The sequence below is a fragment of the Elaeis guineensis genome, chromosome 15 (assembly GCF_000442705.2).
Source record: "Elaeis guineensis isolate ETL-2024a chromosome 15, EG11, whole genome shotgun sequence".
Classification (NCBI taxonomy): domain Eukaryota; kingdom Viridiplantae; phylum Streptophyta; class Magnoliopsida; order Arecales; family Arecaceae; genus Elaeis; species Elaeis guineensis.
In genome coordinates, this window is record NC_026007.2 from 68713267 (window position 1) to 68740800 (window position 27534).

Sequence of the window (27534 nt, forward strand, 5' to 3'; positions counted from 1 at the left end):
ATTTGAAAATTTGGTGAGTAAGATGATGTCACGGCCATTTTGTCAAATACAATCACTTTTCTCGCCACGTGCTTCACCCGCCCAACAATACTAGAGTTGTAACGCGTGTTACTCCACCAAGGGTGACGTGATCTAGAGAGAGAAACAGACGATCACCACGTCATCTCAGGAGATTGACCTCCTCGGTTCCCCCTGCGTGAAGAGAGAGAAAAAAATCCAAAAGAAAAAAGAGGAAAAAGGACGCGAGCGAGGAGAGAGGGAGGTTACCCTCACCCACACTTTATCTCTACTTCTGGTCCACTCCACCACCAAAACACGCACTCTCTCTCCTATCTCTCTCTGTCGGAGGTGAAGAAGAGAAGGGAAGCGAATCGAAGCGCGATGGAGAGGAGCGTACCCGTGAGGAAGCCCCACACCTCGACGGCGGATCTGCTCACCTGGTCGGAGACCCCGCCCTCTGCACCGCCGGCCGCCGATTCCGCCACCCCCGCCCGCCGGACCCACAAGGTACTCCCCTCCCTCTTCTGGCGTGGAATGCGGCACCCTTTCGTTCTCTTCCGGAGGCTCATGGCTTCCATTTTTGGGTGGTTTCTCGCAGCCGGCGGGAGGGATCAGCCCGGTGATGTTCGGCGCCCAGTTGAGCGAGGAGGAGGCCGCGAGCTTGAACCAGAGGTGAGATCCGGTCCTGCTCCGGCCCCGACGGCTTGGGCTTTCGTTGATCTTTCTTGGTAGATCCTAAAGATTTGATTATTTATTTTTTTTGGTTCTTTCTATTTTGGTTACTAAACTTGATCTAGTTGTCAAGTGCTATGTTTTCGATCTGACCGATTTCTAGATCCAATCCACGAGAATGGAATGCGAAAAGCAGTGATTTTTCCTGAGATATACTTTGGTTAAGTCAAGCATGTTGATTTCTGTAGGGGGATTCAACGTGCTTTGCTGGCGATCTCTCATTTAACATGCTTTGCTGCCGATCTCTCAGTCAATCTTTCTGTTTTAATTTTAATATTTTGTTTTTTCCCGTACGATCGTTTTTTTTTTTTTTAAGAACCGTTATTTGGCTGGAGATCGGAGCTCGTTATGCCAATTACTATAGCTGTCAATGCATTGTATATTTATACTATTGATGCTGTTTTTCAGTGCATGAATGTGGATTTAGGTCGTGACACAAAAATTTTTATCATTCCTGTGGATTTGATATTTTCCACATTTTATTTTCATCCATAGAAAGACTGCTTGACTGTATGATTCTTAAATGAAGTAATTAAGATGAAGAAGTCATAGGCGGATGATGAGAATCACATTTCATGGTATGCAGGGATGGTATGTTGGGAGAAAATGTTATGGCCCTTTGATCTTTAATATTTTCACTGAATGGTGGTGTTCCTAGTAAGACTGGATAGCTTAGACTTGCTATTCATGGAATCATGAAGTTTCTATGATTTTGGAATAAGGAATTGTTTGGTAAAATCACTATTTGTAAAAAATCTTGAATAGTAGTAGTTATCTTGGTCACATGCCACTTGAACGTAGGGTCCTGCCATTAATATCTTTATGTTTCCTAAGGAACTTATTTATGGAAGATATTATTATGATGGTTGTTTTGTGAAATTGTGTTGCTGCGAGTGAATATAGTATTCAGTGTTTTACTCCTCTCCAGCTACCCCTTTAAGTCAGCTGTTTTCACATCTCTGCAAAGCAGGGTAGATTTAATTCCAACAAGAGTGTGATTTCCTCCCTCCCTCCTCCCCTGTGATTATTGAGGTTTAAAAGCTGGATATGAGAGGGACCCCTCCTGGGCCTATCACAGACATAACCCTACAATCTCCATGGATTAAGCCCAACCCAAATTAGTTCCACAGGATTCTGCATCTTAACCATTTCATACTAATTGGCTCTAGAGTGCCAAATTTTAGATTTGAATGCTCACTGATATTGACTCGTTTTCTTTTGTATTCTTGATCATATGCATGGCAGCATGTGTCAAGACTTGACAATGCCATATGCTATATTTATTTATGAAGTAACACCCTTCCTGATAGTTATTTAATCTTGGTATTACATTTAGTTACAGTCATGAAAACAAGATGAGATGTCATATTTAACATCCATAAAAATGTGCCTCCTAATAACTCTATCGAAACATTCAGTTGTCCTAACTTTTTATCCGAAGGTATGTTGAATTATGTCATTGTCTCATCCGCTTACTATGTTGATGGGCTGCATTTTTTTAATGTAATGATTTTATCTGTTGTAAGCTGGTGAGGCCCTTCTTCCCTAGACATGATCATTTAGGAAAAAAGAAATTTATGGTCATGGATGTTTATGCATTTATTTGGTTAGTCCGAATAGGATGTTTAAGGCCCTAAGCTTGCATGGAAGGGTGGATGTGCATTAGTTGCATTAACATTCTGTGAATATTTCTTTGTATGACGATATGTTTTCAAAGTGACATGATGGAACTCTAGTTTTCCTAGTAGACCAGCATAACAGCATTGGAGTTGAATAGACAATGGAGATCATGATGCCATGCAATTAATGGATAAGGTTGGCAAAATATGACCCGATCTACCAGTCCGACTCATGTTCGACCCACCATAAATAGGTTTGGATTTAGGCTAAACAGGTTCGGATCATAAACAGATCGATCCATTTATCCCATTTAATATTTGGATCGGATTTGGATTTCATATATCTGACTCGTTTAATCTGTTTAATATTCAGATCGGGTTGAGTTAGATAACCCGTTTAACCCATTTAACCCAAATAACCCGTTAAAGATCTGTTTAACCGGTTTAAACTTGCTTAACCTATTTTTGACCCCTTTAATTCGATTTGTTTAATCTGTTTAACCTATTTAACTTGTTAAAAATTCGTTTAACTTGTTTCACCCATTTAACTAAATTTGACCTATTTAATAAGCGGGTTAAGTGGGTCGGGTCAGGTTACCTCGTCAACAAATAGATCGGGTTCAGTTTTGAATTTTTGATCTGTTTAATGAATAGATCGGGTTCGGGTTGATGATTTATTGATGTGACCCGCATTGGCCCGACCCGTATTTGATCTGATGCGATCCAATTGCCACCACTATTAATGGGTATTTCTCAACTAAGGTGGTAACTGTACAGTGAATAATCTAGGCAAATGGACCTAATCCACCTTATCATAAAAATCAATTGTATGATGACTTGACTATTTGGTCCTTGGTCAAGGGTCGAAAATTTAAGTTATAAGTACTTCTATTTAGTTTCTTGTCATGTAGGAATGTTTTAAGTGCTATTGTAGCTGAGTTGGTCAAATAAATTTATGAGCTGTCATGTAAAATAAATGACTAAACATGTCATTTCTAAGTCAGTCATGTCAATCCATTAATTTGTGTGGCATTAGAAGTTTCATTTTGAGAAGGATGGACTCTAAAAAGGTTAAACATAGAATGTTAGGTTAAGAAAGTTTTGTTTCCATCATGATTGTCTTAAGGGCCAAAATTTTTATGGTCCAAACTCCTTGTCTTGATGGTGAAAGTGCCAATTGCTGCTTGTTTTTGCTGGCTTTTTTGAGGAAACCCTAGTTGGTAAACCTGTAGGTGTCTTGGTGGTGACAACTCCACCACTTATCCCCTTAACTGCCGAGCTGTATGGAGTTCTTCGGCAATGTGATAGCTAGAAGGCTGTGACAGTCTGAACCCGAGAAGGCTGCCACTTTTGCTGTTTTATACTATAGTGCAAATGTAATTTTGTAGCTTCATTTGGTTGTGTTAATACATGCACTTCATTTACAAGCAAAATATATTGCTCGAGTGTTATATAATATATGTGTACAGCTTTTGCCCCTTTTTTTCTAAAAAAAAGAATTTCTGCTTCTTAATGCGTGATATTTTGTAATTGCTTTTTCTCTGGGATTCTAATATCTGCACAAACAAGTAATATGTGCATAAACTTGTTTGTTCTAGTTTAATTGAGCAAGAACTGGCTGGAGATACCTTAATCACTCAAGCAACAATTTACATTTAACAAAGCTTGAAGTGTGAACAATTGATGATTCACTCTATACTTGATGAATCAGATTATTTGAAGTTTGTACTTCTATTAAGAGCTATACTACTATGCTTTTCAACTTACAGGAAACTTTGCTCAGGATCGAAATTGAGAGAGATCACCGGTAGTGGTATCTTTGCGGCTGGTGATGAAAATGGTGCATCTGAATCTGATGCTTCTGCCTCAAATCCTAATAAAACAGGTGTACGAATGTATCAGGTATCTTGTAAAGTTTTTTGGGAGAACAAATCTATGAATTTAAACTTGCTAACAATGTTCTACTAGTTCAATGATGTTTCATTATACACTGGAATACCAATAAAATTGGTTTACTTTGACAATGAGTCGAAGAGTGACAATTAGCAATTGTTATGCGCCCATTGCCTTTCGCCACCCTAGCATTGAACATTTACTGTTCTCCAAATGAGATTATTACACTTATCAGTTTCAATGGGTTAAATTTGCTTTGATATCCGTTCATTCTTGTTTTGGGCCTTAAAATCCTAAAAATTATGCTTTACATTCTAATGTGGAACTGAATTGGTTGGCTTTTATGTTTTTGTCCATCAGCAAGCAGTTAGTGCAATGAGCCAAATCTCATTTAGTGCTGATGAGAGTGTCTCTCCAAAGAAGCCCACCACCCTTACGGAGGTAGCAAAGCAGCGAGAGCTAAGTGGCACTTTGGATAGTGAGTCAGATGCTAAAACTAAGAAGCAGATCTCTGAAGCAAAGTGCAAAGAACTTAGTGGGCATGACATCTTTGGTCCTCCTCCTGAGGCTCCACCTAGGCCTTTAGCAGCTCGGAATTTGGAGTTGAGGGGCAACTTGGACTTCGGGTTACCCCAGCCACGGAACATACATACATCCGTGAAAGTATCCAATGTGAGTGAGAAGATGGGTAAAACATGACCTTGTGTTTCTGATTTTTTTTTTTCAAAAAATTTCTAAAGCACTTTCTTTTAGACTTTGATTCACACATTTTAGTGCAGATAACTGTAAAACTTTGTTTTTCCTTGCATCAAGCATCTCTGTCCTTCATTTAAAACCAAGAAGCATCGATATTTTTGATACTATTGTGGAATATTTTTAGGATTTGGAAGTTTCTTTACATAGCTGCTGGGTTATATTTTCATAATTCTCAAGATGTTTTCTTGTGACTTATGTGTGAAAGTTGGGTGAAACATGAGATTGGCCTGTAAAGAAAATGCATGGCAGCTCCAGAAAAATTACTTGGAGACATCATATTGTATCAAAACAATGGCATGCTTCCTCAGTTTTTGCCTTTCTGTTCTCCCACACAATTTTGAAGTGTTCGTTGTTTGCTGACTATCGGAATCTGTGATACCTATTTTCTTTTTCTGTTTTTCCAAATGCTTGTTCCAAATTTCTAGTGGCTTATATCATTCAGTGTAGCTTTTGCTGGTCCACTCTATCAGAAAACCGCATTTCAAGTGGCTAATTACCATTTTCCTGTTGCAAGAACTGACACAATTGTTTCATTCTTCATTGTAATCACTCTCAAACTTTCGTATTCAGATATATCTGATTGTGGTGCTCTTTTTTTCTTTTTCTACTTTTTTCATTCATTATGAAATGTTTATGTTTATCATGATGTAGGATCAGGAATCATGGTTTATTTGGCTCACAATTGGTTTCTTGGTTACTTTTATATATGGCTTTGGAAACAAAGAGCTGCTTGTGTTGGAAGAAATGATTGACTGACTTTTATAATAGTCTGCTTCATGAAGAAAAGTCTGTGCTATTTTCCTGAACCCTTCAGTTTACCCAAAAGTACCTGATTTCTATACCTGTAAATAAGTGGAGGTATGATACATGGGTATGACAAAATCTGACACTCATTCCCACACTCATACCCAAGCCCAAGTGATATAGGGATCATCCTGAATAGAGGTATTCTGCTGGTTGAAGTTAGTGTGGCTGTTCTATATGCACATATCTTTAACACTTAACAACGTAGGAATTAGTGTCTAATGTATGCACATATATTCCATGTTCAAAGATACATGTGAGATTGCATTACAGTCACTTTTCTTTCTCTTTCTTTCTTTTTTCAATGGTCCCATAAGAGTCTATTACAGATCATTTTCACGTTTACAATGCAACCCACTGGTTTTGTTTAAGGCAATTCACCCTCGTATTGCTTTTACACTTTGTGAAAATTATCTTGAAGTCCCTCAACCTCCTACAAATCGAGGTGATCTTTGTGGGATGCTTGCATATTGCAGTCTGACCAGTATTCTTGAAGGCACTTCATGCAGAAAATGGCGACCTGATTATTGTTATTCTTTTTATTTTATATTGCTCCTGATCAATGCTCTTTTTCCTTGTAACCACGAAGTATTTGACATGCAATTTCCTTGTGTTAATTGTTCATCCATATTCTTTATATTACTTTATTTTTGATATTAAAAGTATTCATTCTTTTGTTCAATATTTACAGCCGGCTGGTGGTCCAAGCAATATCTTGTTTAGTGAGGAGCCTGTGGTCAAGACAGCAAAGAAAATTCACAACCAGAAATTTCAAGAGCTCACAGGTAATGACATTTTCAAAGAAGATGCACCGCCTGGATCTGCTGAGAAGCCACTGAGCGTCGCGAAGCTGAGGGAGATGAGTGGCAGTGACATATTTGCTGATGGGAAGGCTTCTTCCAGGGAATACTATGGCGGTGTCCGTAAGCCCCCTGGTGGTGAGAGCAGCATCGCGCTGGTTTAATTGTCCTAACATATTTATATCAGCATGTGTTGGTTTCTAATTTAAGTCAGGAAAGATGTTCCTCTGAACTGATTAAAACACTTCCTGCATGTGCTTGGTGTTTTAGCAGTGTTTGGTCTTAGTTCTGATGTCATGGGGATTGTTATCATATATCTAATCTAAATTTCAGACAATGGAATGTTGTCCAATACCTTCTTTCTTGTATCGTACTTTGTAGCGTGCTAAATGATCATGATTTTGGACCTGATTCTGGAGTAAATTATTTCTTCCTTTCTTTTTACTGTGCAATTAAGTATGAGATGGGCTACTAACAAAATAGAATCTTGTAAAGGAAACTGGAATGGTTACCCAGTTATAATGGTATATATGTCATGATTATATGAGAACCTGTTGTACTTCTTAGAGTTTTGCTAATGGCATTTAGCCCTAAAACGTAGAGCTCTGATATTAAAACTAGGTCGTATGCTGGGAGACAAGTTTATCTTCAGGAGAAATGGTGCCCCTAGTTTGAGACTTGGTCTATATCAGGTTCGTACCTAGATTTATGGAATGCATATTACTAAATTGCATGACTCTATAGACAATCAGACATCATCAAAAACCAGAAAATCAAAAAGATTTCATATTAGGAGTAGATGTACACAAATGAAATCTAGAGTGGTCAGTTAAATAATTTGCGACTTAATCAGCAGCGGTCTTCCCTTCGGAATGAATATGCTTTGCATGAAATCTCTCCAAGCTTAACCTCAGTTGGCAAAAATCCTGAATAAATGCATATCAGGATGTGAAATGTTGTATGGGGATTATGTAGAAGAAATCTGCTCTATTTTTTAAATTTTCAAAAGGATAACTTCTAGTTATTTATTTATACTTCTTCTGAAAATGGTCTAACCTCAAAGAAATGCACACATTTATCTCAGTTTACGCACAGATATTGGAGACCGAAGCACACGTGAAACAAATTGATGCTTATTCTTTTTTTTTTTTCCTCTCAATAGTAGTAGTTACCAAGGCATGGATATAGTAAGCTTTTTAAGTCCAAAATGGACCATTATTAAAAAGAATGACCTACTTATATACAAAACAATCAAATAAGTCCTGCATGTTCCCTTGTAATTCGCTCTTTCCATTTCATATTTTAAATTTCCTTGTGAATCCAACCCTTGTCTTGAAACCTTGAGCAGATTTTCAGCTGCAACTCTGAAGATATATGTTAGCTTATTAGCCGGTTGTGAAATTGCTCGTCTCTTTTTGCTATTCTTCTTGATTTGGATTTGTGTTTCATAATAGACCTTAGTTGATGCAAAAAGACTTGGATGATGATCATAATTCGAGCATGAAATTTGCTAATCACAATAATTATGCTAAGATAGATGAATAACTTTGAAAACTCTTATCACATAATAATTTACAAACAAGTGGCATTAATATTTATGGAAAGTTACAAATTGTTCAATAACTTTTTTCTATTTTTGAGACCGAAATTGTCAATCACTTAATTAGGTCGCTATCAATTTGCGATTCACCGTCCACAAGATAAATATTTTTTTTCTTCCTTCTCTCTTCGGTACCAGTTGATCCTAAGGTTCACAATGGAAATCACAAAGATCATACAGAATCCTGCCTGGGCTTTGGCCCAAGGAAACCCAATCCTCACCAGTAAAAAGGGTTGAATGGAGAAAAGGGATGGTGATTCTCAGGTGTAGGGAAAACTGTTCTGACTGAGGTTTGCAGTTGGCCTAAAGCTTGCGTTTGGTGGATCTTGTGAACCATTCTCAACAGTCCTATCTAAATCTTTGGTCCACTGAATTAGGCGAAATCTTCTAAGAAGCTAAAGAGAAGCAGCTAAATGTTACTATGATCATATAGCTTGTAGCTTCATAACAAGACAGTACATCCACACATGATACTTGTGATGCCATAACTGGTCAAAGATGCCCACCTTAGGGAGTTCAGGTTATTAGCAGTACATTCAGTTGTACTCTTGGCATTTATATTTCTCATTATTACAATAATAACTGGTACCTAATTCTCAATTTTCAAAGAAGACAACCGAGATGTTAGGGAGATTTTTTTTTTGAGGCATTCTAGGGCATAATACTTTTTATCGGAGCTGGTAGAACTAAGACAATAGATGTATGATAAGGACCAAGTGGAGAAAAAGGATATCACCCACAATGGTAGAAAAAACTTACTTCTGAATTTCTATCCAAATCTTGATGTAAATTATTGTACAAGTCCTACAGCAGGAGTTTTAAATAAAACATTAGTATATAACATGTGCAATACGTAGGATACAATTTAAAAAAATTAAGGATGGAAAAGATAGAGAAAAAACTGAAAAGAAAATATATGATAAATATTCAATACAATACCCAAGCCATCCTTCAAGATTATTCCAAAAGAGACAGAGAGAGCAGGGAGAGGGAAACGAAAAGATATAGAACAAAGGCTAGAACACAGTTGCTTAACAGCAGACCATCCACAGTTCGTCAGTGCAAATCTCACACCATGGATTTTGTATCATATTCATATTATCATGAGAATAAAAATTCATAAATTGAAAATTTTGTAGCCAAAGAAGAATCCTTTCAATCAAAAATCCCCAACCCCTACGAAATATCATGCTTCTACCAAGATTAAGCTCTCAAAACCTCGAGGGACCAACTCACACTGCCACACCTCACGCAAAATCCCATATGCTCCAGATAAAACCCCAACCGAAACCCCTCCGATCTCCCTTAGGTTCTCTCCTTCCCCATAGATCTCCAAAAAATAGAATGGAATGAAAAGGAAAAAGATGATAAATCAAGGCCTTACCTTTGTTTTCATAGATTTTTACTATGTCTTCCCCTGATTTTTCCTCCATCTTTTTTGTCCTTAGGAGTCTGAACCGAATGGGAGGCTTGGAATAGCCGAATAGCGAAGTTTAGGCTCCAGCATCGAACAGAAGAAGCTCTCAACGATGGTAGAGCGACGGACTTTTGTTGGCTGACACAGAAGGACTTTGTTTGCTTCTTCCTCAACTCGATCACCCTCTTATCCCTGGTGTTGGCACTCTTCATCTCGGACCTCGACATCGTCCGACTCGCCATAGAAGAAGAGAGAGATTCTTTCTGAATTCTAGGGTTTCGATTTTGGTTTCTGAGATTTCTAGGGTTTGGCTGGAAATAGAGGATGACGGCGGTGATCGACGGGCATCCCTCTGTGATCACTACAATGAGGCAATGGTGGTGCTCAACTATCGAGCCAATGCGGTGAAACTCTGCCTCCCCTGTGATGCCCTCATCCACACAGCAAACCCCCTTGCCCGTCGGCACACCCATACCCCGCTCTGCCACAACTGCGCTACTGCGGCGGCTACCATTCTGTGTGCCATTGACGACCTCATCATAGGTACCTTCAATCTCACTAGTGTCTGGGAGGCTTTCATTCTTGAGAGCGGGCGAACAGGAAAGCTTAGGTGAGCCATGAAGCAGACGAATAGGGAAGCTTAGCACTGTCTATTTACCTCTCCTTTTCTGAACATCCCACATGTCAAACAAAGGCTTTTCCATTGAGAAGCCTCCATATATATATATATATATATATTAGATTCATCTCAACCCTATTAGAAGGCTACTCTAGAAGCATTATATTATGTAATTATGACAACATTAGGCATCATAAATAATTGAAATAAGCCAAAATTATAAAATCACATTTTAATTTTTTCGAAAGACTATTTGCATCAACTTTACAAGGTGATGAAGCAATGCCTACCTTGAGGCAACGTTGAACTTTTGAGATGGCTTAGATATACATATTATGGGACAAAGATGATTTTTATAAATGAATTATATTATATTTATCTGAAAGATGGGATAAGGATAATTTTTATAAATGAATTATATTATATTTATCTGAAAGAATGAATTAGAGTAGTGCAGCAAAAGCATCATGGAACTAAGATGATTAGGATTCTAGCAATATTAGGCATATTCAGATATTTGACAAAGTTAGGCTGGTATCTTGTAGTAGGTGCGTAAGGAGCCATATGGTAATATATTTAGTCCTATGTCAGTTATCTATTAATAACATCTTCGACATTAAAGCATTGCCAAACCAAAGTATAACTTTGGCTTGTATTTTATGGGTGAGGTCTTGGGATACTATAGTTTACATATGAACAAAGAAGGGAGAGTAATATGTAATGAATTCAATAGAATCTCATATTTGAACCGTTTGAATTTTAAAAAGTTATACATGCCTATAGCAATGGGTTATTTTGTTTAAGAGAGGGAGGCTTGTTGAAGAGTAGAAGGAGAGAAATGAAAAGGTTGAGATTGAATTGCGTGAAAAAAAATTGAGAATTACTTATCTCATTTCTAATATTCACTTCAAACATATTTTTCAAAAAATATTTAAACATATCTTTCAAAAATATCATTTTACATTGTTAATAAAATTAATAATATTTTGAATAAATTTTATAAGAGTGTCTACTTGAAAACTCAACAATATCAAGAAAGGATAGCCTATCACTTGGGAGGGAGACTATTCATATTTTTTATAAATACTTGATACGGCCCCAAAAAATAAAAGGCAAAACATTTTAGCCTAATAGGCATATTTTCGGTTGTCATGATCTACAAACGTTGATAATGATTTTATATATTATAACTAAGTTATAATTTTGTATTGTTTGATTAACTTTCATTAACCATCTTACATTTTACTTGATATGTAATATTTACCTTTGGAAACTGACACGATCACCTATATGAAGCTTGTCTCAAAAAGGCATGCATGATTAATTCTAGATGTTTAACTCGCACATTTAATAAATACTTAACCCAAATAAAGTTTGTTACCTAGTAAGTTTATTTTTAAAATGTTATTCTAGTGGCTTATACCTAATGAAGCTTAATCAAATCACGTATGATGCTAAGATCCTATTTGGCATCATTATTATTTTATTTTTATTTTTTAAAATTAAATTATAAAAATATACATAAAAATATATCTAATAATAATAATATTATTATTTAATATTATTTTCATCATTTTTAAAAAAATAAAAAAATTTTTATTTTCAGCAAAACTAAAAAAAAATCTGACCTATCAGCATACCACAAACTTCTTTTCCTTAGGCATAGCAACCTTGCCTCATGTACCAACAGAAGGCAGCTGTAAAACAAAATAAAAATATTTATTGGAGAATAGACCTCCAAAGTTTGTCCCAAAGTTGGCATTTACATTATTAGTTCTCTTCCTCTTTGCACAGCGGCAGTGTTTTAAAGCCACATCCACCACTTCAATATTCCCTTTCCTCTTCCGGGTAGTTATATTCGGTTATCCTGGCTGACCCTACCAAGCGCCATAATTACCATTGAACGTGGTTGTAACTTTGGCCCGAAAGAAGGTTATGCCTTCCTTCACCCCCGAAAACCGTTGGATTATCTTCTGCACAGATCGCAAAGTGATACGAACACCACTGCACATGTTGCGCAGCGCGCGGTGGATAATCCAACGATTGCCAGGCGCGAACAAAAGCGTATCCTTCTTTCGCGCGCGGGTAGGGGTATCCTTCTTCCGCGCAAAGGATAGAACCACGATCTCTTTCTGACACGTGTCGCACCCGAGTGACCTCTCATTTGGAATTCACGCCGCGTCCGGGCGTCTGGAAGCGCGTTTTCGGGTGGACGATTACATCCGCCCCATGCCGTCCGATTCTAATCAGACGTGCGTGGTATTAGATAATTGGAGTTGGTTTTTTTTTTTTTTTTTTTTGAATACTGAACGGCTGGCGAATCTGTTTGGATACGAACCAGATAATCCGAGTACTTAGGAGGAAAAAAATTTCTTCTTTCAAAACAATTTGAAACATTCAAACGTTCAAACTTTTCTTTAAAATTTCAAAACAATATCCAAACAATATAACAACTTCCTTCTAAAAAAAAATCTAAAACAACAACAAAACATTATATCACATTTTAATATAAATGTAAGGATATAAGAGTTTAATAAAATTTAATTTTTAAATAAAAATAATTTTAGATTAAAGAGGAGATATATTTTTTTAGTATGGTAGGCAAATTTTTTTATCAACTAATTTTTTTTTTTTTTTTGTTGTGAGTAATTTTTGATAATTCTAACAGGAACACAAACTCTCTGATTTAAATGAATATTGAAAATTAATTTTATGAATTATATTTTTTCTTAAATATCTAAAGTTTAATATCTGAGTTATATATGCTTACTAAAAGACTTATTAAGTAAAAATTTATATAAGAAATTTTAAGATTTTATAAGAAACTAACTTCTTAATTTAACGATATAAATATATCTATGAAACATTTTAGGAAACCACTAACTCACTATTGACATAACGTTGAGTAATATCATTTCAATTACCATTTTGATGAGAACTGTTAATGGATAGTTTAGATTTAAACTTTGGAACAAAGTTCTACAGTGCTATTATTTGTAAATCTACAAAATATTTAATCTATTTTAATGGAAGATATTTAAAAATCATATGAAACAACCTCATTCTTAACAATTTTGCCGTCTCCAAATAAAGTGTAAATTTCTAATTGAATAGCATCAAAAAATATATCAAGATTTCTTAAATTATTAGAAAATATTTATTGAATAACTGAACTAACAACAAAGCTGATGGAGAAAAGGTTCAGCCTGGCTGCAGTTATTTATTTTTTTTTAAATTTCAAATTATGATGATTTTTAAATAAACAAATAAGGAATTCTCGAGGGCAACAAACTAACCAAAAGGTAGATAAATAAATAAATAAATAGATAAACATAAAACTAAATCAAGGGCCTATCTGTTCTATTTCAATTCATCTTCAACACCTATCAAGTCTTTTGACGTACAAAACCCAAATTAATGGTAATCTTACCCTAAAAGTAACCGGACTCCCACAGTCCTACTCTAACTCTAACTCGGAGAAAAACTTCTCTATTAAAATAAAGAGAAAAACCCCATAAACCCACACATATAAATTCCCTCTCCCCTCCGTGTCTCTTCCGCTCTACTCCGACCGTCCTCCCTATACCCCTCCCTTCTCCGGCCTCCAATGGTGGATTGCCTCCATAGCGAACGCCCGGTGTATCAACTCCTCTCCACGGAGCCCTCATCGCCTCCACACCGAGACGACGACGACGACCACCCTATCGCCTCTCTCCCGATCCCTCTCTAAAATCTTTCTCTCTCTAAACCTTTCTTCTTCTTTACCCCATCTCCAAGAATCCCAATACGATCGCAATTCCCGTCATCACATCCTCTAATTTTCTCTTTTATCGATTGGATTTTATTCTGATTCCCTTCTTCTCTCTTCGTCGATCCCTTTTCCGTTTTTTTTTTTATAGATTTTCCGTCGGTTTTCGGGAATTTTCGTAGAATTCTCGGGAACAGGCGAACCATGAAGATAGATAAGCCGGAGGAAAAGGAGACGGAGCAGGAGGAGAAGGAGATGGATTTGCTCTTGGACGAGATCCCCCATGCAACATCCCCCTATCATCATCATCAAGAACACCCCATCCCCGATGCCGACGCTCGTGTCATCGGTAGCGGCGCGGACAACGCCCGCCGTGGGCTGCCGGGCCATCTTGACATGTACGCCTGCGCCGCCGCGCCGCAGGTCCATGGGCATGGCAATGGGTTGATGTTTCAGGTGTCGCCGTCGGGGTCGAGCTCGATTTCCAGCGACGACGGGCTGCGCCGCTCCCCGGAGCCCAGCCGCCGCCCGCTGATGGAGGAGCTCTGGCTTCTTGATCGCCTCCGCGCCATGCATGTTGGGAACGGCGGCGGGGAGGCGGGTGCCCGGTGGCCCGGCTGCGGCCCGGCCGACCCGTTTCTTCCCCGGAGCGGCTATAGCAATGCCGGCATGAGGCGACCCTTCGAAGGCGGCTACGGAGTCGTTCGCCGCTCTGTTCCGCCGAGCACGGTGCCGTTCAATGAGGAGTGGAGGACGCCTGGGTTGGTCGCCCAGCAGCATTGCAATAATTTATTTGATGCGTGGCTCCAAGCCCCGCGGTCCGATCCCCCGCTGGGCTACCCGGCCGGTATGTATCCAGAGCAGAACTGGGATGATGTGTTGAATGGCTTGCCGATCGGTGGCAACGACGGGTTGGGCCAGAACTCTTACCACAGGGGAGTTTATGGTGACAATTCGGTGGCAGCTTTTTATCGGTCTTCGGTTGCTGAAGCCTTCCCGCAGCAGGGCGGGGTTGGTCTTAATCAGAATTTGGGTTTCTCTAATTCACCGAGGCCACCGATGCTGAATGAACGGGCGGCGTCAGCGGCGCTGGCGAACGGTTGGGCACTGCAGTCCCCGTCCCCGATAAGAAACCTAAGAAATGTTGAAGCTTTCGGCTGCGAGGATGGTTTAATTATACAAGGGAAAGGGCTGCGCTTTGTGGGGAACAATGGGCGGGAGTTCCAGAGGGAGCACAGGAGGCTGCCACATCTTGATGAACGCTTGGATGCGAGAGGGAGGTCTGGTGTGCATGGTCCGAGGCTTCAGTGCTCGCCACTTCCACCACTAAAATATGATAATTTGATGCATGATGAAGGGTGTATTTACCGCATGGCGAAGGACCAGCATGGGTGCCGGCTCCTGCAGCAGAAGTTCGATGAGGGGAAGCCTCACGAAGTGGTTGCGATATTTAACGGGATCATCAATCATGTGGTTGAGCTCATGGTGAACCCTTTCGGGAACTATCTCATGCAGAAGCTGCTGGAAGTCTGCACTGAGGAGCAGAGGATGAACATACTTATCGTTCTCTCTCAAGACCCGGCCGAGCTTGTCAGGATCTCTCTAAACACTCATGGGTACTGCTCTTTGTTCATGTTGCTCTTCGTGTTTACTTCTGATTCTATGTTCTTCCATAATCATGTCAAAGTTTGCTTTAATTTAATTTAATCAGTGCGTTGTGATGCCATGTTTTTCCAGGACACGGGCAGTGCAGAAATTGATAGAGACCATCAAAACCCCACAACAAATAGCACGGGTGGTTTCTGCCCTTAAGCCAGGGTTTCTTGACCTTATAAAGGACTTGAATGGCAATCATGTGGTCCAGCGTTGCTTGCAATGTCTTTCCGCAAAAGACAATGAGGTATACATTTAATTGGTTCTGTTGGACTAATTGATATCAATTTTGATGGTTGAAATGTGTCGTATGCTATTTAGTTCATGCTCAAACTGTATGTGTTTTAGCTTTTACGCATGGGAAGATATGTAATGTTTACTGATCTTATATGCAAATGAATGCTTTTAATCCATTGATTGTCAAATTTAGACAAGCCTTTATGATCTCCATTGTCATCTAATTTACACAATGGGATCAAGGTGTCATGATTTTTTACTACATAGTCATTGTCTTCTCTTACTCTCTAAATATATTTAGTCATTGTCTTCTCTTACTCTCTAAATATATTCCACCTGAATGCATTTTGTATAGATCTTTGACCAGAGAATTGGGACATGTTGTTATTCCATTTGTACTAGTCTTGAACTCTTGAAGACTTGCTCTGTTCCTTGTACAAGAAATTCAGAATGATGCACAATGTTATTGATGTAACCCACCAAAATAGTTATCTTTCTCTAATGCTTTTAATTATTTGCAATTATTTGTGATCCTTCTTCCAAATTATTTAATTTCATGAAACTGATAGGGGTTAAATTCCATCTGTTGTTTTATCTTTATCAATATATGTCTTTGTGTGAAATGCATTTTTAAGTACAGATTTCAGAACATATTGCTTTTCCAATTTGTTCTGATATTAAGCTCTTGAAGACTTGCTCACTTGGTAGTTAATTAAATCGAACCTGTTATATGAAGTGATCCATAATATAACTAGGAAGATCATGAATTCTTTGTAGACTTTTATATTGCTTCCATTTTATTTATTGTCTTTCTTTTACATGTCAGAGACATTTTACCGCATTTAACTCTGCATGCAATATCTCATGAGTAATAGAACCTGACATTTCTTTAGCAAAACATATAGACATGTTAAATTATGAAGGTATTCAGAGTTTTATCTTGGTAGCAAAGGCATAGATGGATTGATTGGAAAGGCTATAGTTGTAAGAGGTTCTTCACGAGGAAATAATTATAAACAATGCTATAAAGGTTTAAAGTATTCTTGATCTTGTGTTAGCAAACTTGGTTTTTTGGCAAAAATATTTGTAGAGTTCGTTTAGTTATGCTTGTGCAGTTTCCAAACTAAGGGAAAGCCCTGTAACAGGATAGTGAGGTAATAGCTGGTTTATGCTCTCCTAAAAAACTTCTTTGATACCCAAAACTAGAAACTTGTTCTACAGACAAGTGGAGCGTAAACTGGCCTGACATGTTTTAGCTTTTGTTGTTACCATATCATTTTTCCTACAGATCTGGATTTCTAATGCATCGCATCAAACATAGTCCTGTCAGTTGTGATTGTCAATAATAATTTTAAGATGCAAATTTAATCGGATGACCTAAATTAAATTGTATTTTATGTTCAAGTTCATTGGAAGAGTAATTTCTACCTCAATCCAATTGATGGTTTGATTTGTGCAAAACCTTTTTTTGGGAAAGAATGCTTTATTCTCTTTATTGGTAGGTAGTTTGCCACAAATATCACTTGAGACAAACACCATACCTGGTCTACTTTCGAGGATCATCATTGTTACTAAACATTTTGATGGTTTCTTTTTCATTGGTTTCAATGAAGTTAACTCTAGCTGCCTTTTTTGTGTCGATCCTTTTGCACCAATATGTTGTTGGTAATGGGAATGGTTGATTGACTGACAAGAAGATACTAATAACAGCTTGTCTAAGTCCAAAGAGAATTTTGTGATTCATCAGTGCCAAACACCTAGGTATCATTAATTTAAGTTATATGAATATGTAGTATTTTCTTTTTTAAGTATTCCTGGTGAAACTTTGATTTCAAATATGTTGCTGCATCTATGAATTCATATATGTTTTATTGTTGATATCCTTCTGTCTGATGCTTGGAAATGCACATGTTCAACAATCTTGATGCATTTAGAATTGGGATCAGATCTCTAATTAAGTTAATCAGATTAAAACATTTAAGAGTACCTGAAATCCAAATGTAGCTGTATATGTGTATTTTGAATAATGCATAACAACTTAGAAAACTTCTAGCTAGTTAGAAATATAGTTCTTTTAAATTAGATGCAGAATAGAAAGAATTCTTGGATCAATTAAATGGTGTTAGCCTGTCAAGAATAAAAATGCATTTGGTCTTGCTTAAAAAGCATTCCTTTTGTGACTTTTAAGGTTAAAAGCTTGCTTTTTGAAAAAGAGGTCTTTGGTAACATTCAAATGAGTACTTCTCTAGAAGCATAAGACAACAGGTGGCTTTTAGGGGAAGCTAGAAAACTACACATTTTTGAGTTTAGTAAACTTTAGACTAAGGTTAGCCGCACTAGTCAGTATCATATCATACCAGATGTACCGTACTATATCGGTACGGAATTGGTATGCTATCTCATACTGTAATTGATACTCAATATGTCTTACCATCTTGTATAGTAGTGTGTACCGACATTGTAAGAAGATGGGACTGGTATGAGTTACTGAGATGGTGAAACTTGTTTTAGACTTTACAAAGTTCACTTGTTTTTACCAAACTAAGCAAAACCTAACTAAATGTGACAAAACCTAATTCTAACTAAATATGTTATTACTTTGTTCGAGAATTGATCCCAATTATATCATTGCACGATGAAATTATGGGAGCCCAGAATAGTGATCACGATACATAGATATAAGATCAATTTGAAGTGAGCATTGAATGCTGCAATCTTATTCCATAATTGTTGCTAGAATTTTCACTGTCAACTTGAATAAACCATAAAATGTTATCCCAAGAAAAGTTTTGGTGGCTTTTTGGTGAGGAGATTGGAATGTATATAAAGCATAAGGCACCTATAGTTGATCATTATAGTAAATTAGATTCAAAATCCAGGTTTGCAATTTCACTACTGAACCCTGTACCATTATCATGCTGATATAGCATCAGTACACCTGTTACAGGGTCGATTCAGTGTACCCAAACTCAGTACACTTCTCTTACCAAGTCTCGATTCAATACTGATACAATATCGTATGCCTGTTATGGAGAGGTTTGCACTTTTATGGCAAACCTTGTTCAAGATAAAACCTTTATGCAACTATCGTTAAAGAAATTAGTGTGCAAATTCATAAAATAACCATTCATATTTTTCATCAATTTCCCTCAAAATAAAGAACATCAATGATTAAATTAGTTAAACAGTTAGAGAACAAATAAGTCAGAAACCAAAAAGTAATATAGCATTAAATGGAAACAAACTAAAAATTGTACATAATTTGATGAGTGCATTTATAACTACATACATTTGGAACCTTAATTTCCGGAATCTTCAAACTGCAGCACCACACCCGCTTTGGAATCCTAAGCCTGCATATGCTTCTTAAGTGCTTTCTTACGAACTGTGAATCCAAAATACCTGCTTCCCCACACCCGGTCCCAAATCAGGTCCTGCACCTGCTTCAGATTTTGGTGGCTAATTATGGAACATAAGCAGGAGAATCTTGAAAGACATTTGTAGAAGCGCAACAATGACACAATAAGAATTCAGCAAGTTTGGACTTCTAGCAGCCTATTTTTCATAATGGGAATTTCAGGAGGAAACATCCTTCACATTCTTATCTCTCATGATTCGTTTATTCATTTCCATTGTAGTTTGTATTACATATGATAACATATTACACAGTTCTAGGATCACTAACCTGTCTTCTAAATCTCATAAAATTCTGCTTCCAATATGTGAGTACAAAGGTTTGCTCTTTTGGTTTGTAATTCGAACTTGACAATTACATGTTAAATATGAGGGTGTATAGTCTATAGATGAGGCTTGTTTGAATGGAGCTGACCTATAATTGAATGAGTTTTTTCACTGAGAGTAATTTAATTGGGCAAAATGTAGTTGACCTATAATCAGATGATAATGGAATGTTCTATCAAGCAATAACTCATGCAATGTGCTTCAATGGTTTTGAGATTGCAAGGTTTCTTAGCCACAGGTCTAGCAAGCAATACAAACTACAACGGAATTAAATATCATTATCCTAGAAATGACTTATAAAAACATAAGAAACCTGAATTCTTATTTAAGCACGTGATTCCAGAGTGTGAGCTGCTCAGAGGCCAAAATTAGTTCTAATTGTATTCTCTTTGTTATTATGGTTTATCTTTCTTTTTTCTTTGTTTATCTTTCTTTTCTTTTTATTGGTGTCTTTCAACTGACTTTCTAAAATGAGTATATAAAAATAGATACATATATTGTCTTTATACATATGCATGCTTTTCCCCCATTTTAGATTTTATTACCTATCAGTTTCTGACATAAATTCCCACTATTACTATGTAATCAAAATGGTTTCTTTCCCTGCATTTTGAGGAAAACTAATTGGTGGTTGTGTGCTAAATTGACAAACAATATCAGTATTTTTTTTTTGGGTAAATAACAATATCAGGATTTTCATGGGCAAAAACCTTACTGTTGGATTTATGAAACTCTTTACTAGGGGTGGGTTTGGCACCATTATAAGTAAAAATATGGGACCATTACCAACAATTCCACTGACATTGTAATTGTAGACAGTGATGACAAGCTACCATGATGAGTATCTCTTTTGAGGCCATAGGCAGCTAGCATTGGTATTATCTTTAGTATAAAAGATTGACTTAGTTAATGCCTCCTCAACAGCAACATATTTATTAGAACTGTGGATGATAAGGGGCAAGTGGGAGCCTTGACAGAGAAAATAATGGCTTAATTTTAAGGTTTTATTACCGAGTACATTTTTTAGTGTATATTTGAAATCATTCGATAATCATGTATGCCTGCCCAAAAATTTGAGGTAAGGACAATCTATCACTCATTTAGCCTTTAGTAATAGTAACACAAAGTAACTAACATTCCAAGATACACCATTATACGTCATTTTTCATATTGAATCATTTAAGTTGCTTGTCTTGGAAGTTGAAGTGCTGTGAATAACCTTATGTGGCTTTTAACCCATCTAAACAGACAGAGCATCCCAAGCATTCTAAATTACAGAATGTGTAGGATTTTAAGTGCAGTACTTTTTGCTACTAAATAAGCTGTAAATATGTGCATTTGCTAAAGTGGCCTAATGCACATATAATATGAACCAGAAATATGGTGGACTTGGATAAGAAAAAAGATGAATAAAAGATTATTGGATTTCAAGGTAAAAGTCAATAGTTATGTGCACACTAAAAATGCTGAAAGCAGCCTGAGGGTTAATCCTTCAAAGTTATAAATGTACAAATGATTCAGATCAAGAGAAGACTGAAGTGCTAATAAATATAGCTTTGGTTATCACAGTATCAACTATCAAAAAGGTTTAATGGTACCATCAGCCATGAAAATCATGTGCCATATATTGAAGATATATCGGTGCAACTAGGGCAAGGTCATGAACCAGTTGTGCCAGTCATGGTGCCACATTATAAACTCACTCTAGAGCATCTTAATCAATATTGACAACTGCCAATTTATGATGCAAATCAGAAAGCCAGGTGATGAATCTGCAGCCAGGTGATGTAGTTGTCAAGTGGCAGTCAACAATGGTTAGCATAAGAGTCACGGACCTGCAACATGGGCATTGCTAAAGCAACACCTTAGTATATAATGCTTAGATGTAGAAATAAATTCTCATCATGTGAATTATCATCCTCCAAATTCCTCGTGCCTTAGAAAACAGGTATTTAGAAGGTTTATTAACATCTTGTTTTTAGCACACCATGGATGTCAATCTGGCTTCTAGCCATATCATTACACCTGATTGTATGTATCCATATAGAAACAATCATCAATATAAATCTTGGAAAACATGTAATGGACTTGGGAGGGAATAAAAGCTAAACGAGTGGGATAGTGAACAAAAGGTAAGCAAGATTTTAAAGCTGACCTTGATAAGCCACTAAAGCCACAGGACTTAATTGGTTGCATAACACTATGTGACCAGAATCTAGTTCTTCAGTCAGCGACTAAATATGCATATGAGTTTTTCTTTGTTTAATAATTTCTTTATGTTGGAATATTCAGTAGGCATGGCCCATCCTCTTTTTGGAATATATGGTGCTTTCAAAGCAAAATCGAATTTGACAACATAAATAGGATTTTCAATCTTGTATGGGTTTCCATTAGAAAATCTACCTTTTCATTTATCAACATGTAACAATAACATAAATGTATGTATGAGCTTCCTTTGTTAAAGAGTTCTTCTATAGTTGGTGGTGATATTCATGAGGAATGTTTTTTCCTCTTTTGGAACATATGATGCTTTTAACGCAAGAATAAAGTTGACAAATGAAGTAGGATTTTGAATTTCGTATTGATTTTGATTATGTAATTGGTCAGCTAAAAGTGAAATGCAATTTTCATGCTATTAAGGATTAAGAGGTTGAATCATCCATAGTGAAATGTATGATGAATACATGTGATAAGTATGTTTTCTATTCATTTAGTATACTATGCAGGTGTCTATTAGGATATTTAGTTGCTGTTAAGAGCATGAATTAATTGGTCAACGAGTCGAAGATCCACGCATTGCGCGGGGCCGGATGTACGAAAATAATTTTTCTTCTAGATCTGATTAGATTGAAAAAAAATTATATATAAATAATAAAATAATATTCATTCAAATTCTTAGAGTCACTTCATATTCTCAACTACCTATATAAATAGGCTTTAATTGTAAGAATATAATAATACTATATATTAATAATATAATTTAATATGAAGATGTGGAAAGATAATATCATACATTAATAACATAATTTAATATGAAAAGGTGTTCCTTTCAAGTGGCACAACAAAATTCATTTGAGAAGCTGAGTTGGCAACATTCCAATACTCCTTCACAGAGTATTGTTTTATATATGTACATATGATTGGATGTCATATCGATATAATTGTCCTTGACAATTTCACAGTTAAGATTATATCACTAACTGAATGAAACACTTAAGGCAAACTACAAGGGAACGCTGCCTCTAGAGGGATGTACATCCACTTGGTCTTCACATCTTGGGCAGTTCTTTCCTTTTCGTAATATTAATAGCTAGGACCAGATCTTGATGTGTTTGTTGTCTTCAAACATGCATCCACTGAAGTGACCATATTGGCTCTCCCTTTATGATATCTATTAAATGTTGCTTCTTTCTTCTTTTCCCTTTTATGATATATGTTTTGGAATCGCACTGTGGAGATCATTGTTGTAATCTCCTCTTCAGATTGTGTTTGCTTTCCAGGAAAGAAAATTGATTTAAAATACTGCCTCTAAACATGAACAAAAAACTCTCAATTTCAACTGTCTTGGAATGAAGAAGTGAGAGCCACAGAAAATCTGCAACTGTTTGTGATTCAAAAAAAAAAAAAACATTTTCACCTCATTCAAAAAAAAAATCAGTACTGGGGTCCTTACCTTTCCAAATCAATGATGCATTGTTAATCTGATTTGTATAGTTATTTATACTTTTATCCACTATATACTAAATCATTATTTCTTAAGTTTCACCAACTCTATATTATCATATTATCATGCAAAAGAATCTGTTTTTGTTGTTTTTTCATGTAATAAAGTTTTTGTATTTTTTTGGCAGTTTATTTTTGTTGCTGCTGCTGAGCATTGTGTTGACATTGCGACTCATCGTCATGGATGCTGTGTCTTGCAACGCTGCATAGGTCATGCTATTGGAGAACATCGGGCAAAACTGGTTGCTGAAATTTCTGCTAATGGACTTTTCCTCGCTCAAGATGCCTTTGGGTGATTATTTAATAATAAAGCAGCCTTTTGTTGTCCATATAACACCAATTTTCCTTAATACTTCTGAGTTGTTTTGGTGCCTATCAATACTGACTTTACATGTATCAGCATCAACACCAGTTATATGGAGTTTGCTGCAGTTCCATATGTGGCATCAGAATCTATTAGATTTTTCTGAGGTTATGGTTGGTATTTTTGGGTTAATATAGGTCCTAAAGCCTGGGAACTAAGGTCTAAAGTCAATGGTTGAGATTCTGACATTCCCAGAAAATGCATGGTACATAAATATGAGGTTTAGATCTGAGTTCTCTCACATTTTTCTGTATATAGCCATGACTGCATTGCATTTGGAGAGAGTTGGACTTGAATTGGATTAACAGATGTCTAAAGATTCTTAGTTGATGATTTTCTACATTTCTTCCTCTTCTTCTTGTTACTTTCCTTTTCCAATCCATGTTCCTTTATATTAAATTCTGTGTTAGCCATCTATCTAGTGTTATTGTGATATCAGATAGTGATTGTAGTTGTCATATAACATATTTCATTCAATGATCATTGTTGGATCATCTTCCTACTCTTCAGGCCTAGTTTTGCAGAAGTGTCATAAACATGAATCAAGTCTAAATCCAGGTCCTAAAACTATTTACATGTTAAAGTGATGCCTTGGACATTACAGGGAGTAAATGAGATTAAATTCAGTTTGAGTTCTATTTCAAAATCAATGTCAATAAGATGTAAAGGATAAAAATATGCTGAACAAAGATTCCTCAGAGACACTTAAATATTGAAAGAGACATTAAGCAAGGGGATAAAACATGACATTTGGCTGGTTTAGATATGAGAGTGCACTCAAGATGCAGTCTTTAGATACAGATATATGAAAATATTTTGGGATGGACTGCTATCTGATCAATGGAGGTGCTGGGACTGGATTTATTATTGATAATATTGGCCGTGAATTCAGAATAATTGATTACACAAACAAATGCATAGTTGTTGTCAATGCTTCATAAAGTCTACCATCAAAGATTGCAAGAATTGCTCAGGAATTCCTTGTGTATTTTTTGACTCCAAGCATTTTGTAAGCATTTTGTTAGAAGCTACTTTGTAGGTATTAATCCAGATAGTGTTTGTTTATTATAGAACTTTTCATGAATATCAACAATGCATACTTGTTATGCTTTTGCCGTTTTCTTATATGATTTTGCTCTTTTTTATTATATTCTTGATATCATGTGATCATTTTTTGCCATTCTTGTTTTCGTTTTCTGTAATATCAATACACAGCTAAAGTTCTGTCATTGCTGTTGCATCACTGCATCCTCATTCTTATAATGCTTCTGTTTTATGCCTCAGAAATTATGTTGTTCAATATATCCTAGAACTAGATGATCCATCAGCAACTGCAATTCTGGTATCCCAATTTGAAGGGCATTATGTAAACCTCTCAACACAAAAGTTCAGCAGCAATGTAGTGGAAAAATGCCTCAAATTTTTTGGAGAAGAATACCGAGAACGGATTATAGTTGAATTGCTCTCAGTGCCTCGTTTTGAGCAGTTACTGCAGGACCCTTATGCAAACTATGTCATTCAATCTGCCCTCGGGAATTCCAAGGTTTTTATCATCAACACACTATTGATATTAAAGTATATTTTCATGGATAGATATAAAGCCTCTAATGTCAATATCTTCTTTCCAGGGATCTCTCTATGCTACACTGGTTGAAGCCATCCGTCCTTATGGAGCAGTCCTTCGAACCAGTCCATATTGCAAGCGGATCTTCTCCCGAACGATGCTGAAGAAGTGATGTACATTTAGGACAGTAAAGAGGCTGTGTTGTTGTCCTCTGTTCACTAATAGCTTATCAATATAACCTCCAGATTGAGAGTTCTCGGCTGTAAGAGTCCAATGATACCACATGGAACTATTCGTGTCCTTTTGCAGCTCTTGTGCATTTAGGGCGTAGAGCTGTAAAAATAAGCAATTTTGCTTCCAGTTACTTGGGTACGTTTGTAATGTGGATGAAATGCACATTAACTGTTTTATTTTCTGCGGACAATTTGATTACCAAAACTATGATTATCCTCCTGTTTTGAAACAGTTGCATCTTATGCAATTGTACAGTGTAATAACGGTACAGTATCTCTAGTTATTACAGTATAGTTTCTCTAGTTCTGGCCCGAGCTGATGTTAGGCAATATGTTGTGGATATTAAGAGATTACCTGCTGGAGTGGTCTATGTGAGATTGTTACTTTTATTGTGCTTTTAGAATCTTTCACTACTTGGTGATTCAATGTGGAGACTGATTGAATTTCTTGTTTTAGTGGTTTGTTGTATTTAGATTTTATGTTAATCGTGGTACTTGTCTGACAAAATCATGAAGCCATTAGTCCAGGAAGTTAGGAGGTCATGGTCTTGCCGTGATCTTGTAGGGGGAAATCCAGTTTAATTGCATGACTTGCATCATTGCTTCTTCCGTTAGTTGAACTGTTTCTAAAATTGTTTCTGTTGCTTTTTATATGCTGAATTCAACAATTTCTGCATTGTGTCCTGGTTGAGCCATTGTTGGTGATATCATATTCTGTTTTAATCCATTCCTAAGAGCCAAACATAGTACATGCACTTAAAAACTCTAAAAAACTACACCTGTTACTCACCTAACTTGAACCGAATGTGGGTTCAAGCTAGATTTAGTTGTAATGACCACGCCTATGATATCTCTCTTGTTGTGCATAAGTGCACATCTTGAAGAAGATTTTATTAAATGAGGGTCTACATCTAACTAAAACCACTCCTCTTTTTCAGCCTCCATCATCCTTTCATGGGATCACTTGTCTCGTAGTATGTAAATGGTACTATAGTAGGCTTCTATCTAATTTTGTCGTGATTTTCTACGAGTAGCTCAATCCTTCACCATCTACCCTTAAGTCATGAACCTCACCAAGTACCATTTTATCGTGCTATCATCTGAACATCAAATCCTAACCCTACAAGAGGGCCAAGGTAAGAACAATAACATCCTCCCACCTCTTTTTATACCATTCTTATGACATGCAATAGTTGAGACTTAAAGATTTGTATTTAGCCTTAAAACCCTTTTTAATGATTTATTTAGCCCATGAAATCGTCTTTGGGTCTTAATCCGAAATACGACCATATCATCATATCGTCCTCCTTTAGATCCTTTTCTTTCCCTCTATAAAATCTCAACTATTTACCGCTCCACCTCATCAGTCCAAGGGGAGCAGGAATGGCTTATCCCCTTCCTATGCTAGGTTTTCCTTTCTATCCTTGGATTAAGGCCTCTCTTCTTAATCTATCCCTTCCCTTTATCCTTTCGTCTCATTGATCTACAGAAATATAATCCACAAAGCACAACCTCATCCAATCCCAACCATACACCTCTATATTCCTCCCCTTTTCTGTTAGCCAATAAAAACATGCTACTTCAGATTAATTAAAGTCACTAGATCCAAAGAGTTCTCATCCTAGATCTTAAATCATTTTCTCCTCTTTCAAAATCTTAGCCATTGAAACCTAAAAAAACACAAAGAATTATACTTACAGTAAATTCTAACCCTTGAATCTATATGCATCTTCAATTTCTTTCCTCACACCCTATCCAATAGGATTAGTCATTTAGCAGCCCTTAGATTTAGATTTTTCTATCTCTAATTCAATCATAAAACATACTATTTATTGCCCAAAAAAAGGAAACAGTTACCCAATAAATGACATGCCTTTTAGAGGCCACTGTGCCATCAAAATATAAACGTAATTCCTTTAAATTTACAACAGAATTTTTATGCCTTCCATTTATGATTTTTAATCTAGTAAGCTAAACTTAGCAAAGCCAAGACAAAGCTTTATATTTGCATAGTCTAGCATCATACTTTCC

General features: G+C 36.6%; 2 protein-coding genes across 2 annotated transcripts; both read left to right on the plus strand.

Moving 5' to 3' along the window:
- The first annotated feature begins 235 nt into the window (after window positions 1-235).
- On the plus strand, window positions 236-7012 carry LOC140854059 (uncharacterized). Its single transcript, XM_073249418.1, has 5 exons — window positions 236-507; window positions 599-672; window positions 4121-4253; window positions 4605-4916; window positions 6496-7012. The coding sequence occupies exons 1-5, from the start codon at window positions 382-384 to the stop codon at window positions 6766-6768; spliced, it is 918 nt and encodes a 305-aa protein (XP_073105519.1). The 5' UTR covers window positions 236-381; the 3' UTR covers window positions 6769-7012.
- Window positions 7013-14052: 7040 nt separating this feature from the next.
- LOC105058406 (putative pumilio homolog 7, chloroplastic) lies at window positions 14053-25576 on the plus strand. The gene is made up of 5 exons (XM_010941330.4): window positions 14053-15604; window positions 15726-15888; window positions 23471-23634; window positions 24991-25249; window positions 25335-25576. The coding sequence occupies exons 1-5, from the start codon at window positions 14193-14195 to the stop codon at window positions 25440-25442; spliced, it is 2106 nt and encodes a 701-aa protein (XP_010939632.1). The 5' UTR covers window positions 14053-14192; the 3' UTR covers window positions 25443-25576.
- The last annotated feature ends 1958 nt before the right edge of the window (window positions 25577-27534 follow it).